The sequence below is a fragment of the Engraulis encrasicolus genome, chromosome 8, assembly GCF_034702125.1.
Source record: "Engraulis encrasicolus isolate BLACKSEA-1 chromosome 8, IST_EnEncr_1.0, whole genome shotgun sequence".
NCBI lineage: Eukaryota > Metazoa > Chordata > Actinopteri > Clupeiformes > Engraulidae > Engraulis > Engraulis encrasicolus.
In genome coordinates, this window is record NC_085864.1 from 41,362,325 (window position 1) to 41,379,593 (window position 17,269).

The 17,269-nt window shown below is 46.1% G+C and overlaps 1 protein-coding gene across 1 annotated transcript in view; it reads left to right on the forward strand.

The window, feature by feature from the left end:
- ppp5c (protein phosphatase 5, catalytic subunit) overlaps positions 1-17,269 on the forward strand; it is a 35,498-nt gene that overhangs the window by 17,330 nt on the left and 899 nt on the right. The window contains exons 2-12 of the mRNA XM_063205725.1: positions 1,717-1,958; positions 7,142-7,289; positions 7,796-7,917; positions 8,356-8,421; positions 8,550-8,648; positions 9,489-9,594; positions 12,458-12,600; positions 13,781-13,868; positions 16,142-16,182; positions 16,608-16,786; positions 17,251-17,269. The exon at positions 17,251-17,269 is cut by the window's right edge and continues 63 nt beyond it. Coding sequence (XP_063061795.1) covers positions 1,717-1,958; positions 7,142-7,289; positions 7,796-7,917; positions 8,356-8,421; positions 8,550-8,648; positions 9,489-9,594; positions 12,458-12,600; positions 13,781-13,868; positions 16,142-16,182; positions 16,608-16,786; positions 17,251-17,269 — 1,253 coding nt within the window. The remainder of the gene's footprint in view (positions 1-1,716; positions 1,959-7,141; positions 7,290-7,795; positions 7,918-8,355; positions 8,422-8,549; positions 8,649-9,488; positions 9,595-12,457; positions 12,601-13,780; positions 13,869-16,141; positions 16,183-16,607; positions 16,787-17,250) is intronic.

The following is a 17,269-nucleotide window of genomic DNA, read 5'->3' on the forward strand; positions in this document are numbered from 1 at the left end:
TGTAACGCGGCAAGCCCTAGCCATCAACGCAGATAACACGCATTATCATTTACAGCACGGTCTTTGAGAAGGACAGATTGATGATGGTTCTAATTAATTGTCAGGCCTATGGTAGTGTTTTTCAATGTCAGTATACTGTTGCACGCTTAATTTATGAGATGGTTGTGACGAAAAGTAGTAGTGCCAGTCAGCACATGACACCAAATTAGCTTTGAAGTCTATCACCTAAAAGTCTTAAATTATGCACGAAAGCTCATCCCCAGAAATGTCAGCCACAAAGGTCAGAAAGACCATGTGGCGGCACCTGTAATCTGGCATTAAATGGACTTTGTCCACGTTGTATATAGGAGCAGCTTGTTGTGTATTGAATGCATGAGTTGGATAGACAGTGCCCGGTTTGCCCTATTGGTTGTGTGGGGTGGGTTGAGCGGATGCCCTGTGCCCTCTGTACATCTAGTCTAACACAAGTGGCACATATAGGACACTGATAGAGCACAAGTGTAATAGCCTAGCACTTGTTGCACAGGGACACAGGTGCTTTGCATGTGAAGGAGGATGGGAGTCGCGCATGTGCAGAAGTAACTTACTTTTTTTCGTGATTTAAGTGACCTTTTGCCTTAGCTCTGTTTGCAAATGTAGCACGAAGCTGGTTATCAGTGAAATGGATCAGAAGTAAGTAGATAAGCTTAGGTGTGAAGTGACAAATGATGTTTTCCACCAGCTCTTTTCAGCATCTCTACCTAGCTTTATTTTCTGGTCATGATCCAGCTGTTTTCCATCTCTAAGCTATTTCTATTTTCACCGCAGAGATTTTTCCCCTACCGAGTCTTAGGGAAAGATTCTGAAGATTCCTGAATGTCCACACCGAAAGGGGAAAAAAAAATGTTTGGAGTTGACACTGATCACATCACTGTGCCATTATATCCGTTAAAGTGGTGGTTTCAGCAAGGGGTTTCTATTAGCAAGGGGTTCACGATTCAGCATATCTCCCTTCTGTGTAGGCAGAAAACATTGTGCTTTGTGACCATTAAGATTTAGATCATGTTGTTTTTTGTTTGTTTTTTAAACTAAAATGAAGTGTGGTGATCTCCAATGTGTACTCATTGGTGTTACCAGTAGAAGGCAAAATCACTTGCGATGGGTGATTAAATGTTGTGATGGTCAATAGCGTGTCAGGCATACAACATCATGTCATACAAGCACTGTAAATCAGGGAGGCAAGCATCACACTGAGCAGTTACGCTCCGAAGAGGAACAAAAGTTATTACATCTGTATTTTCATTTTCACCGCTTCCACAGAATGGCCACACAATGGACTTGTATGATTTTGTTCGTTTTTCTCATGAAAACTGACTGCAACTCTTACAGCAGAAGCAAGAATCAGTAATGGAGAAAGGACGGTGCACAATGACCATGAATTAGGTTTAGCAGCACTTGCATTTAATGACTAACTCTTGCTCTAACCACATGAAGCCAGACAAAGTGCAAACCTACGAAATGTAATTAAAAGATGGATCAACCGAACCTCCTTGTGTGTTGTTGATTGAATCATCTTAAATGGACACTGGAAACATTGTGAGTAAAAACAAACGAAAAGCCTTTTGCTTGCTAGACAGAATAAACTGAAGTTCGACTTAGTTTCACCTTTGCAGCAGTTGACTGACCTGTGTTTATATCTCCTGTGCTTTTGTGCTGTTGTTTTCCGTTTCTCCATAGATAAAGACTATGAGAACGCCATCAAGTACTACACGGAGGCGATCGAGCTGAACTCGGACAATGCCATCTTCTACAGCAACCGCAGCCTGGCGTACCTGCGCACCGAGTGCTATGGCTACGCCCTGGCCGACGCCACCCGCGCCCTGGAGGTGGACAAGAACTACATCAAGGGCTACTACCGCCGCGCCACCTCCAACATGGCGCTCGGCAAGTTCAAGGCCGCGCTCAAGGACTATGAGACGGTGAGTCGAGTGACGAGTCCAGCCGTGTCGTGGGTGCGGTGGCACAGTATTGTTGAGGGGAGCTTCATGCTGTTTTGTGTAGTAGTAGGCACATTGGTAGGAGAGTTGAAGTCATTTGGTTGGCATCTCAAGGGAGTAGGTTCATCCATTCACTTAATTTAGGACAATAACCTCCATGTTACTTACTGTAAATACAATATTAGCAGGAGAAGGAGGATTTAGCGACAGTAAATAGTCTGATTCTGGGGGGCGCTGTGGCGCAGTGCGCTAAGCCCCCCACATTTGGGCTTGCATGCCCACCCACGGGGACCCCGGTTCGAGTCCGGCCGAGGTCATTTCCCGATCCTCCCCTGTCTCTCTGTCCCATTCGCTTCCTGTCACCATCTTCGACTGTCCTGTCAAATAAAAGCATAAAAGCTCCTAACAATATATTTATAAAAAAAAAAAAAAATCTGATTCTGGTCCGCTGCTTTTCAGCCAGGTATACCTGTAGTAGATGTTCCAACTGGTGACATTGACTTCCATGTACAGTAAGTGACAGGTCTACTACTCAGGGGCCTCATGTACAAACTAAGACTTTCATAGATTTCCTACTGAGTGGTTGCGTAAATGAAAATGCATATGAAAATGCATTTGCTTCTGAAAATCTTATATGTATCAGTCCATGCATAAACAGGTTTTCCTGCTGATTTATCAGTCTGATTTCACATGAAATTTTGTACACATGCACTTTTTCATGCTAAGTCAGTGTTAGTACATCTGAAAATGTTAGTGGAAAGTTACTTACGGAGCTTTTTTTGTGCGTCAGTAAGTTTTGTACATGAGGCCCCAGGAAGCCAGAGTTAGACAGTTTAACCACTTTCTAAGACTTTCGAAGGGCGTGAAGACTTGTGAAACCAGTAGTGAGGTTAGGTTAGGAAAGAGGGGAAAAAAAGCTCTTGCTTCTACTGTCCTAGTCATAACAGTGCTGCACTGGCCTACAACAATTCTGCAGCCTCTGGCACCTAAAAGCAAGATTTACGTTGGAACTGCACTGTATGCGTTACATTACATTAAGTCAAGTTGCATTACATATGTTGAAAATAATGGGCATTTTTTTAGAATGATCACTGTACAGCCATGCCTGGCAAAATCAATTGATCATGGTGGGCTAATTGCTGGCAGATTAGTCTTTGACTTGACGCGTCCAATGTAGACGCTGCCTTATACCATAGTTTTGACCACTATAGCCAAGTATAATATTTTTCGTAATCACGAAATCCTCAGGATTTGTTTGTTCTAAACACTGGCAGTGATGGGTTCAAACCTGTCTTTCAATGTGCATATCTCACATACCACCTCTATTTGCACTGTGTTAACTTGGCCCATAACCAAAACATTGGCGCTCAACTAACATTGTCAACAACATTTGTCTAGAATGGCGATTTGCCAGCTGATTGATTGAATATGCCAAAGTCTGATCCACTACGATTGACACCTGAATTCAGTCACCCCAATCTTGAATCGCCATCAATTAACCTCCCAGCTCTTTTACTTTGAAACCTTGCCTCTCTATCCTGCACTGTGAAAAGCTCCACGGTCCCCAAGGCTAAGCAGCGGGTGTCAGGTGGCACTAGGTTGTTTGGCCCCAAACGGCTCGTAATGAGCCTGGTCCCAGAAGAGGTGATGATTGAGTTGTGGTCTGGTCTCGGGGTCTGGCCAAAAGAGGTGTTGACGGAGGGGGGCATTGTGGAGGTGTGTGTGTGTGCGGTGGCCGTGGCGCTGCCCTGGTGGACAGCAGGGCCTCTCTGGCAGACTGGCACCCAATCCAGGCCATGGCCCTCAGGGATTAACACGCGGCTAAGCTGCTGTGTATAGACGCCGAAGAGAGCCGTTTGCTCAGCCGGTCAGCCATGCCGTCAGTCAGTCAGCCAGCCAGTCAGTCAGCCAGTCAGTCATTCTGGAGGGAAATTGTGAGGCGCCTGGCCTGCCGCCAGGGAAGCTGACAGGTGTGGGACAAATAAGTCAGTTGTCTAGGGCCCAGAAAGAGAACGGGCCCCATAATTGTGTTCTCCTCACCTGAAAATGTTGTTTTGAGAGATTGGCTATCAGAATTTGATGACCGCGGAGGTTTAAAAAAAAAAATCCACCCAAAATACATGTGCATTTGCTTTCACAGGGGGTCATGGAAATTCTCTATTCTGGTCATGGAAAAGCCATGGAATTTTATGTCTGACTTCGAGCCCTGATATGTGTGTGCGTGTGCGTGTGCGCGTGCGTGCGTGCGTGCGTGTGCGTGTGCGCGTGCGCGTGTGCTGGGGGCTAGTGGCCTGCCTGCTGCTGTTCTAATTTAGCCCTCCCTGGCTGGCTGCCTCTGCTGCCTTGAAAGTGCACCGACGATGAGAGTGTAAACAAATACCCACACATGCACCACGTGGTAGTTCTGTAGAACTAATATTGTTTGCACGAATGCTGGTGGTGGAGATGGATTGGCTACAAATCACGTTGCGCTATGGCCGCTGTTCATCGGACATGTGATGGATGGACGGGCGTAAATGCATTTGCTGTGGTATGGAGGTGGCGGTCGCACAAATTTACACCTCGCACACGCTCATTACTGTGCTTAAACATAAACACGCACTCATAGACGCCACACTTGCACTCATACACACGTGCGCACACAAATTTACACGGGCTGACATTACACTCGCTCACACAAATTTGCCCTTCAGCACATACACACCCTGTGGCGTCTGCATAAACACTCATTTACGTGTCAGTGACATTTCACCACACACATTTCCACGTGCAGAAATGACAAAACCCGAATTTGCACATGCACACTACGTAAGCCTATCACTCTCTCACACACACACGCACACATACGCACACCTTTCTCCACAGTCTACCCATACATAAGTGTATGTGTGTGCGCTTGGGAATAGTGCTGTGGAGTGCACTACAACAAATGCACAAATGTAAGTACACTACACACCCACAGATTTGCATGCACTGCACTTGGGATCAGTCCCATGCTCTAGACTGTAACAAATACACAAATGCACACATGCATGACACACACACACACACACACACACACACACATGCACACATACATGAGTGCATAGAACCCACATGCGCAGGCGTGTGTGTTCTTGGGCTGAGTCCCATGCTCTGCTCTCCTCCCCTCTGCTCTGCTCTGCTGTGCTGCGCTCCAGTGGGCCAGGTGCAGCTGGAGTGACAGCAGCATGTGTCCTCCTCACAGCCCCCCGCCTGGCCCGGCCCGAAGGGAACCGCCGGCCTTGATGAAGCCTGGAGGATGAGTCATGATTGCTTTTAATCTGTGTGCTGTGCAGTCCCAGCTATGCCTGGCTGCCAACTCCTGCTATTGTGTGTGTGTGTGTACGCGTGCGTGTGAGTGTTTGCTCAAGCTACACGACTATTGGCCCGATTCTTGGCTGAAAACCCCCCCTTACGACAATCGGTGGAAGGTTACACCACAAGACCATCGCCATGGATTGTCAGGCAAGACTTCTAAGATAGGATTTTGCCGGTTCAAATAGTCGCCGATCACAGATCGTGGATATCAAGCACTGTTTGATATTTACGACTCAAAATAGAACGTGAGGCATTGTCTCTGTGTTTACCATCAGGGAAGAGATTGACAGTTGCGATTCTCTATGTGTGTGTGGGGCAACCCAACGTCAAACTCAGACACCAAATCGGGAGTCGTGTAGTTTGAGCCTGGCTTTACAGAGAAGGAGAGAAATGGACAGAGAGAGGGAGAGATGGTTGCTCACTTTTTGGGAAATTGTGGGGAATCAGTTGGAGATGGTACTTTTTGTTTAAAGTTTCTTTGTCAGACATACAGACAAAACCACACAGACCAGCACACCTTTTTTATATGGTTGTTTTGTGCCTTCATTAGACAGGGCAGTGAAGACCAGACAAAAAACGAGAGAGAGAATGGGGTAATGTTGGCAAATAGCCCAGCCAGTGTCATCAAACTGGGGTCACCGTGGGCAGTGAAGCCTGTATTTGGCCAGGTGCATCAGGCGCAATGAGCCACAGCGTACTCTTAACTTCAGCTTGGAAGAAATTGAATTTCTATTTTTTTTTCTATTTTTAAAGATACCTTTTTTCTTGGTCTTTTTCGGCTTCATTGATGAAAGGGCAGCACGAGAGACGGACAGGAAGAGAATGAGGAGAGAGATGGGGACAGGTCGGCAAACGACCAGGGCTGGGAATCGAACCCGGGTCGGACGCATCTATGGTGGATGAGTGCCCTACCGGTTGGCCACGGCAGGACCAGGAAGAAATTGAATTTCAAACACTTTAAAAAATGTTTTTGTACCTTTTTAATTGAGAAGACAGTCAGAGAGGCTACAGAGAAAGAGTGGGGAGAGAGATGGGGAAGGCTCAGCAAATGACCTCAGGCCGAAATTGAGCCCGGATCGCTGATTGAGCCACGGCTGGGCCGAATTTCAAACCGCTCTAAATCAACAGTCAGCTCTCATAGACATGACACGAAGGAGTTACAGACGTGTATCACTCCAGGGCAATAGTAGGCCCCCAAAGGAGGTTGTTCAAGTCCCGTTTTGCACCTCAGGCTTTAAAGCAACACCAAGATCATGTTCCAGACAGCGTTTCATCTTGTTCAAGGGTGAAAGACCCTCAGGAATTCATGTTGTCACCCTTCATGGGGCAAAACAACATTATGTAAGTCCCTTGAAGCAGACCAATAACTGATGAAACAGGCGGAATCCACCATCAACCCATAGAACTGTAGACCTTTTGTGGTGTTGAAAACCTTTTTTTTTGTATTGTTCTCGAGATCGGATGTGATGTGACCAAGTGTGGTTTACAATAAGACTTGAACAGTACATATTTCTGTACGTTAAAAAAGAACATGTAATGCATCTTTCAAAAAAAAAAACCGAAAGAGCAGATGAGGACAACAAACCTCATGCAGTTAAGCTACTTAAGCATGTGAAAAAAGATGTCACTCAGCATTCCATTCCTCTTTTTTTTAATTAAAGGTCACTGTAAAAAAAAAAAAAAAAGCTTTACAGCAACTCTTATAGATGGCGCATACTTGTGTGTTTGTCATTTCTTGCTTGTCACACACAGGTAAGGATACCTGTGTGCTCGTTTGTCACTGTTGTTTTTGTCTCTCTCTTTCTCCCTCACCCACACATATGCAGGTAGTGCGGGTGAGACCCAACGACAAGGACGCCAAGATGAAGTATCAGGAGTGCAACAAGATCGTCAAGCAGAAGGCCTTCGAGAGGGCCATCGCCAGCGACGAGCTCAAGCGCTCGGTGGTCGACTCGCTCGACATCGAAAGCATGAGTGAGTCATCTCCTGCACCCCTTATCCTCCCCGGGCTTTAGGACTCGTCACCGAGCTGGGAGTTTGGGGTTTGGCGTTAGGTGGGGAAGTGTGGTGGAAGGGCTGTGATGGGGAGGGAGGCTGTTTGCGTGCATCACATCTGTCTTTAGTATATATATTTCTCCGTTGGAAGCTGGTGGTGAATGACGCACATTAAAAAATAACATGTGCGTGTGTGACTGGGTTAAGGACACTGCTGCCTGTCCTTATGACTGGGTTGTGAGGTTTTCTTAGTCTGCTTAGCACAAGGACGTTTATCTTTATTGAAGCCTGCTGTGGGTTTTTAAAACCCCAAAGGCAGAGGAGATTGTGGGGTACCTCAAAAACAACAACTTGGCCAGTGAAACATAGCGGTCACGTCTTAACATGGTCCCTTTCTTTCTGTCGTGTGTGTGTCTGCCTGTCTGCCTGTCTGCCTGTCTGCCTGTCTGCCTGCCTGTCTGTCTGTCTGTCTGTCTGTCTTGCAGCGATCGAGGATGAGTATACGGGCCCCAAGTTAGAGGATGGTAAAGTCACGGTGACCTTCATGAAGGAGTTGATGGCCTGGTTTAAGGACCAGAAGAAATTGCACAGAAAGTGTGCCTATCAGGTATGATCGGCTCTATTCCCCCTCTTTTTGGAGATATACTTCATGCTGTCTCTCTCACTTTATCCTCAGTGCTTTATAGTCAAGACAGCTGTCTGTGTAATACATCTGACTCTGTCCTAAAATTAGGCTCGGTTTTAAATTTAGATTATGATATGGGGACTTTGTAACAATAGAGTCTTTGTTGGTGCCCTTCACGGCATTGCTGTCATTAATACCTGCTCGAAAAATTCTGGAAGCAAATACAGGAAACAAGAAAGAACAAAGAGTAATTTAAGAGAGTATATTTAGTTGTATTCCTTTCAACCGTAAGTCAGAGGCTCCTAAGACAACTTCCTCATTAATTGACACATTAGGGGAAACACACTGCTTTGCTGTCTTTTGGACTCTTCAAGGTCAAATGTCTCACTTTGACATCTAATGCAATATCCTTGTTTGCAGATGCTGGTCCAAACTAAAGAACTTTTATCCAAACTTCCTAGTCTTGTTGAGATTACGCTAAAAGAGGTATGGAAAAAACCTTGGCCTATGTCTTATCATAAAAGTGTATAATTGTCTGGTTGCATTTTTTGTGTGCATAACTACTGTTCTACTGGTTACTTATGCCCCTTTTGTGTGTTCTCTCCCTCCGACAGACAGAGAAAATAACTATTTGCGGTGACACGCATGGTCAGTTCTATGATCTCCTCAACATATTTGAGCTGAACGGTTTACCATCCGAGACCAACCCCTACGTATCCTTTCCTTTTGCCTCCAATACGCACACTCTCTGCTGTATATCACTACTGCATTAACATTGCTGCACTATAGTTTAAAAGATCCATTTTCCAGTTCAGCCCTTCCTTTCCACATTTCATGTAATATAAGAATTACGTAACCATACATCCGTGTACACAAGCATATATTTTCCAATGTGGAAAAAGTTGGCCCTGTCCTGCATGTTCAGATCTACTGTATGTGCTGTCAACATTGTTGCTTTAGAACGAACCCACTGGAATTTTTAAGGTCACGTCAGTTGTTAAATTCCCATGTGTAATGAATAGTTGTATAACCATATGTTCACATGTTGGATGATTTGTCTCACGAAAGCAGGGACCTTGCTAGTACCACTGTATTATTGTTAGTGTCCTTGCGTGCTTTGCTGAAATCTGTGTAAGAGAGTGACAACATTCCGTGGCTACAACCAGGAAGATGTTTTTTGGCACTGCCTCCTGCCTGAGATATGTGGCTTACCAAAACTACGTCTGAGGTTTTCAGACGCATACCTGACTGCTTTTACTAGCCCGTCTTCCTAGAAATACTATCCCACTACCATCCACATTCTATCCCACTGTGAGCCACGCAAGGACATTTCCCTCAATCTTCTCACCACTGGCGTGTTGTTGAACGTTGATAAAGAAAAGTCATGAGTCTTATCTCGGTCATATCTGGCTTATTAAACACGCTGAAAACATGCTGTCAGATAAGTGCATGGGGTTTAATAGCTAGCATCTGTGGTATTACTGTGACTCACACAAACACACACACACACCATGCTTTACCGTATACAAGTCCTTGACCTCGGCGACCCCCAGTTGTTTAACGGGGACTTTGTGGACCGCGGCTCCTTCTCAGTGGAGGTGATCGTCACGCTGTTTGGCTTCAAGCTGCTGTATCCAGACCACTTCTTCCTCCTGAGAGGTGAGTCACATGTCTGGTCTAGCCCCTGGATGCCAAGTCCCGCTGGACTGCCGTTATTGCCAACCCGTCGAGCAGAGTTTCAAACTGTGTTACTACACAAGACGGGGCTCCCAAGGGGGCGTCAGAGTAGTACAATGTAGTAAATGAAAATGTGCAAAATTATGGCAAGCAAAAAGTAGTAAAAGGCATTACACAACGTCTGACAAGGTAGTACAATTTCTCAAACCACTGCTTTGCGTTTGCTATGAGCGTGCAGACACCTATCTTGTCAAAATAGTGTGTTGAATTTAACTGAATGTCATCTGGTATTGAACTGCCCACTGGTCATCAGGAGGGGTGCTGGTTGTACACTTGATCTCCTGGAGGGCCAGTGTCCTATCGATACGGCCTATCTGTCGAGCTGAGCTACAAACCACTCCTGGATATTAGGGTTAGGGCTGCGTCAACAGGCTACTGGTAGCTCATTTTGACGAAGCAGGCCATTTTGACAGAACACTGCGACCAGAGTCCCTAACACCTTGACTCCAGAGCAGTTTGTAGCTCAGCTTGATGGTAGACCATGTTGACAGGAAACTCAAGGGCGCGGCCAGATGCCCTGGTGACCAGATGCTAGTTCAATACCAGAGTGGCCTAGACCTGTAAGTGTACCTTACACAATGAGGACTTTGGTTTCACTGAATGTAGATTGCCGTGCTGAACTTGTTGGATGAAGTGGGGTTTTGTAGAACCTGGGCTGGCGTGCATGCTCATATGCTCGTTGCGGAAGATACAGGCAGAGAAGTGTGCCATGAAACTAATTGCAGAATACACCTTTTTTATTCTATCTTTTTTAATGCCTCTTTTATTAGACAGGAGATGAGTGTGTGTGTGAGGGAGAGATGGGGTGGGGTAGGGCTGGGGTAGTGCTGGGAAATTACTCTGGGCCAGACCAAAACCTGGGTCTCCACGGACAGTGTTGACCATTCATGGTCACACGTATTGGCATGCTGCACCACTGTTCCCCCAGAACCCACACTTAAATGATCATCACAGGGGCCTGACTGTGTGTTTAGATTGATGTTTCGCAATGGGGGCTCTAAAGTCCCCTAGGGGGTGTTGGGATGACCAAGGAGGGGCATAGAGAAGGATACAGCTGAGAGAAGGAGGGTGCTTAGTTGCCTTTGGACAGGATTAGTCTTTTTTTCATTTTTTAATTATAAGGGGGGCGTTGGCAGGCTTATGAGGCCAAGGGGGCATCGGGAGGTTTATGATGAGGTCCAGGGGGCGTTTATTCAAAAAAGGTTGAGATCTATTGGGTTAGATCCTTGTATACTGAATAGCACACAGAATGCAAGTTTTGTTGCTTGCAGCTGCTAGTCTCAAGCATGCAAGCTTTTATACAGTGAGGCATTCACAGAAATTAGTGTTCTACATGCATGATTTATGTTGTGCACTTCTTAACCAAATTTGGTTGTGAACTTTGGCAGACTGCACTTGACCTCAGCCACAGTCCAAACGGTTATAGGCCATGGGACTATCATCTACAGTTCAGACTCAGAGCTGTTGGGGCTGTTGAAAGGCTCCTGAGGCAAGGCAGCTCACAAAGCAAAGCCAAGATGCTTTCCTCTAAAAGCGCTCATTAATTTCAATGCCTGTAACGAATCCCCTCAGCGAGCACAAATACGGCCTCGTTAGCAAGCAGGCCCTGCCTACGTCAGAAATGGCAGTATTTGCTTACTTGTTTGTCCCGACCGTTACCTCGTTAACAATAAATTAAGCAGGGCCGCCGTCAACTTGGACGGCGCCCAGGGTAAAAGCCCCACCCCTACCCTCATCCACCCATTACATTAAATGTATAATGAAGAGCCAATTCTGGGGCCTCCCTCGCCCTGGGCCCGGGACAACTTTGTATCCCCCCCTGTCGGCTTCCCTGAAATTAAGCGTACATTACGTTCAAGCTGAAGGTATGAGAGTCGTGGAGATGGCTTGAGCCAGGAGAGAGGCTTCGATACCCTATTAGTCTGATTGCAGATGGCTCTCTCCTCCTCTTCTAGTCTCCCTTTATTGGCCCTCAGTACACGTTGCAAGATGAACTTGAGTATATTTTTTTTCTGTGAGGAGGAGGATTGTGTCGGCATGTTCCTCTGGTCTCGGTCGTTGTCGGGACAACACGGGCGTCATTACTTGAGGTCAAAAGGTCAACTCTGGGAGCAGTGACCTTTTGCCCGGACCAAAAAAAGCAAGATAGGGTTGCATAGAGAAACATAGGCACACACTTGTCCTTATGCAGAGTACAGACACTCATGGATATGCTCAACAACATGTAGACACGACACTGGGGCGGTGCGTAGTGGTTGCATCTGTGACACACACACACACACACACACGCACACACACACACACACACACACACACACACACACACACACACACACACACACACACACACACACACACACACACACACACACACACACACACACGAGATGTGTCATCATACATGAACACATGGACATGCTCAGAAACACGCAGACACATGCAACACTGATACAGATACGATTGCATGCCAACACCTTCATACTTGCACACACGCAAAGCTAAAATACAGATGTGTCCCATCGCTGTCAGGTACCTCCTCAGCTATTAATCATCTGAACTTGATGCTCTCTCTCTCTCTAAGCTCCTCAGCAGAAGAAACATTCATCATAATTTATGTCGAGCGGTGCTTTTTACACAGAGGCTTAGAGAGGCTTGCTGAGTTAGGCGCTCCGGGGCCTGTTGAGATTTAGCACATCTTCCCTCCGCATCTCTGAACGCTGCTCCCCTTTGCTCACGCCCAGGTGTGTCTGGTCTGTGTTGTAACTGTGTGTTTCCCGTTTCCCAGGTAACCACGAGACGGACAACATGAACCAAATGTACGGCTTCGAGGGCGAGGTGAAGGCCAAGTACACGGCGCAGATGTTCCAGCTGTTCAGCGAGGTGTTCCAGTGGCTGCCCCTCGCGCAGTGCATCAACGGCAAAGTGCTGGTGAGCCCTCTCCTGCACCACTGGAGCTCTCTGTCCCCTCCTCCTCTCTTTCTCTGCCCCCCTCTCTCCCTCCCCCTCCCCTCTCTCTCTCTCTGCTCTGTCTTTCTATTTCTCCCTCTCTAAGTGAATGAACGGCAAAGTGCTGGTGAGCCCTCTCCTACACCACTGGATCTCTCTGCCCCCCCCCCTCTCTCTGCCCCCCCTCGCCCTCCTCTCTCTCTCTGCTCTGTCTTTCTATTTCTCCCTCTCTAAGTGCATCAACGGCAAAGTGCTGGTGACCTCTCCTGCACAACTGAATCTCTCCCTCTCCTCCCCCCTCCCTCTCTCTCTTTCTCTGCTTTGTCTTTCTCCCACTCCTGCTTTTTCTGCCTCCCCCTCTCAGTGTAGTGCAACGGTAAAGTGCTAGTGAGCCCTCCTGCACAACTGTTTGTCTACTCTCTATTTATTCTTCCTTTCTCTTTTGCTCTGTCTCTCTCTCTTCTCTTTTTCTATATTCTCTCTATCTTACCTGTCTTTCTATCTTTGCATCCTGTCCCACTTTTCTCTGCCCCCCTCTGTGATCTTATTATACACTCATTATTAGGGCTGTAACGATATTGTATCGAACCGAGAAATCGTGATACAGTCACGATACAGTATCGTGATTAGGGATGTGCATTTCTGCCAAAAACACTATTCGAAATTCGATGGCGACTATTGGAATGTTATTCGAAATTCAAAAAAAAAAAAAAAAAAGTGCGTTTGCACGCGTTTGCGTTTACATCGACAGTTTTTGTTATTTTTTTAAAATAAATAATGTATTTATTAACATTCCTGACGCTAGATGCGCCACGTGTATCAGTTACAGTTTCCCAGAGGCATTTACGTTGTAACATCTGACTAAGCGTAGTGTTGCGTAATTAACGCATCAGTGGAGACGAAGGAGCGGCACCTGTCTGTCCCTTCCCCCCTTTTCTTTTCATATCCAGTTGTGCAATGCGATCACATTGGCTTTGTGTAGCTCACTGTATCCATCACTCAGTCTACTCTACCAAGGAGAGCTTTTGCCCCCGGGCACAGTGTTCAGCAATTATGTCTAATAAGCCGCTTAATAGATGCCTCCCTAGAGGGGTCAACAATGAGAGAGGTGTCGATTATTAAGATCTTAATAACTCTGTGTGTGTGTGTGTGTGTGTGTCAGGTGATGCACGGAGGTCTGTTCAGTGAGGACGGAGTCACCTTGGACGACCTGCGGAAAATCGAGAGGAACAGACAACCTCCAGACTCCGGTAAGGAGCGCCTTCACAAAGCGCACACACACACACACACACACACACACGTCCCAGCAGGCCCCCTTGCTTCTCCACATGCCAGCCTCTGCTCTTAATCACAACATTGTGCAGCATTTTTACACACACACACTCACACACATTTTTCCATCTTTCTCTCAACACATGCAAGACCAGCAGGAGTAGTTGTGACATGAGGCGCCCCGTGCTCGGTGTTGTGTTTCTGTTCAGCTTGATTGAAGCTAGTCAGCGCACCTCTGGAAGGTGTTTTAGTGTCCACAGCTCCAGTTGTGAGAGTGCCAGAGATGTGTCATAAGGTCTGGCATCAATCGCGGTGTGTTGGGGATTGACATTTGCCATGTGATGCAGTGGACACAATGTTGGAAATGTCTGTGTAGTAGGGATGGGAATCTTCATCATCAAAGCGATACGATGTGCATCTCGATACACATGGCAACGATACGATACATTCACGATTCATGAAATTACCAGTGGTAAGATACGATACGATTCTCCTACCTACTGCGATGCAGTTCGATATGGCGCGATACAATTATAATGCCATGCGATGCAGTGCGATTCGGTACGATACGATGCGATACAGAACAGATTAAAATATCAAATTGATATTAAAGGCTGTGCACAAGGCTGCCGTTAGGCATAAGCAGAGTAAACAGAGCGCTTTTAGAACCTCAACCACTTTGCCCCCAAAATTGTGACCTCCTAAATTGAGACTGACTAAAAACATCATGAAAAAATATTTCATTACATTTGAAAACATTTTTGTTAGTTATCAAAAGGGCCATCATTTTTCAGACAAACTGTAATTGTGAATACAGTAATTAGCATTATTATTAGTAGCAGTAGTAGTATTTACTTATGAGGGGGCCTCCTGACCAGTTATGCCTAGGCCCCCAAAACCTTAGCAGCGGCCCTGGCTGTGCATATTACTTTTGAAATAGCCTATACTGGAAAACATACAGAGAGCAGTGAGAACTCATTTTGGCTTGGGCACATTGCTTTGAGCAGAGAAAATGAAAAAAATACACAATACAATGAATACCATGCCAATTACAGTAGGCTATATCTCTTTTTTAAATAAAAATGAGAAAACGACAGAGCTTCTGATCATGTTGAAATATTGACCTGGACATGTTATAGGCTAACTACATTTACAGGTAAGCTCTGAACAACTTATCAACCACAATTGATCCAAATTAGAACAATTTACTAAGTAGATGTTGGGAATGGGGTTAATATCAGAAGGGGGAAATAACGTGCGTACTGGACTGAGGTGTTGGAATAGTGTACTTTTCAACGGGACTTTTTAAACTTCATGGACAATCTGCACGAGCAGCAAATCAGACTGTGTGTGTCCAGCACGAGGGCTAAATATAACTGGCTCCTAAGCAATGATGCCAACTTAGCGACTTCACTTCTTTTTTACTGCATGAACAATGGACTTAAAACGAATGCACAGGCTCTGTAACGTTTCCCAACACGGTTATGTTTTTTTGTATCTCGTGCGCTGACTATGCTTATGCTGCTGTCATTCGGAAACTGCAGCATGTTGGCAGACAACTTTCTCTTGTTGTTTGTGCCGCACGGTAGACTACCCTATCATCTCAAATAGTGAAGCGAGTACTCTCTCCACACGTCTTCCAGACTCGCAGAAGATGGTCACTAGAAACTTTCATTTAAAAAGTCACCGGATGACCAGAAAACTCGCTGTATGTGACAACAAAATGTGCTCCACGTTACTGGTAACCCGCCGCTTTGACTCAAAGGAAAATACTGATTGCTTGGTCACGCCTCCTCGCAATAGAGATGGAAAGGCGGTCTGAATCAGAGCAAGATGATGTGCGTTGCGCACGAGAACAAATCCTGAATTTGACCGTTTCTAAAAAGTTTTAAGAGATATTATCCGATTTGTACCGATGCGGACAGTCAAGGTACGATGTATCTCGATTTTATTTGCGTTTCTTACCGATGCAGACGTTTGCAAATCGATGCAACCGTACCGTACAGGTCGTATCGATTTTCCGATACGTATCGGTGAATCTTCCCGTCCCTACTGTAGTGTCTGTAAATGCATTCACTGGCCCTGAGGGGACATGTACTGTGTGTAATCTCGTTTGTATTCATCAATGGTCCTTTTTGCCTTCTTTTCCTCCTCTCTTCTGTCATTTCACCTGGTTCTCTCTCTCTCTCTCTCTCTCTCTCTCTCTCTCTCTCTCTCTCTCTCTCTCTCTCTCTCTCTCTCCCCTCTACAGGTCCTATGTGTGACCTCCTGTGGTCCGACCCACAACCACAGGTAAGTGACTCCATCCCCCGCTTCTGTACCTGTACGCTCCCGTGAATAATGACCAAGTTTTGCGAGGGCCCACGCACCTCGAAAGTTGCTTTTCATGGTAGTTCAGTCATCCCTTGTCAGATGGAAGGGCGCGACACTGCTTCTTTACAATTTACCACTTTATTTGTCGTGAATAATAAAATGGATTAAAAGGGAGCTCGTCCGTGTGTGGTTCATCTTAACCATATCCTGTCACTTACCTCTTCTGATCTCCCTCTCATCATTTCTTCCTCCTCCTCCTTTTCCTCCTCCTCCTCTACTTCCTTCTCCTCATCTTCTTCCTTCTCCTCATCTTCTTCCTCCTCTTCTTGTTCCTCCTCCTCCTCATCTTCTTCCTCCTCCTCCTCATCTTCTTCCTCCTCCTCCTCCTCCTCCTCCTCCAATAGAACGGGCGCTCCATCAGCAAGCGCGGCGTGAGCTGCCAGTTTGGGCCGGACGTGACGCAGCGCTTCCTGGAGCAGAACAAGCTGGACTACATCATCCGCAGCCACGAGGTCAAGGCCGAGGGCTACGAGCTCACCCACTCAGGGAAGTGCATCACCGTCTTCTCAGCACCCAACTACTGGTACGTATACGCCAAAGCTGCACTCCACTCCAGATGTTTCTGGTCATTCACTCATCTCGGCCGGGTTTTTTTCTTTCATGCGTCACTGAGGCATGCATCCGTCACTATGTCTATCGGCATGCCTGTCTCCTTTTGTTTTGTGGCTTGCAATTCCTTACAGTTCATTTATTTTGTGTTCTGGAAAATTCAAACTTGCAGATCTTTAGTATGGATTTCTCCATCTCTTACTTTGCCATCCTCACAACCTGTATGGCCCACCAGAATGTTTTCCGTCTTTTACTTGCTTAAGTTACTTTTTACAAAAAATATTTTCAGTTCATAGCGCAATGAATCTTACTACTTAGATCTCCTTACTTCATAAAAGCCTGATGTGTTTGTTTCTTCTACTGCTGTTTGAGATAGAATGCTCTGCCATGCGTCTCTCCCAGTTCCCATATTAAACCGTAGTGTTTGGTGCCCCCTAGTGACCAGATGGGTAACAAA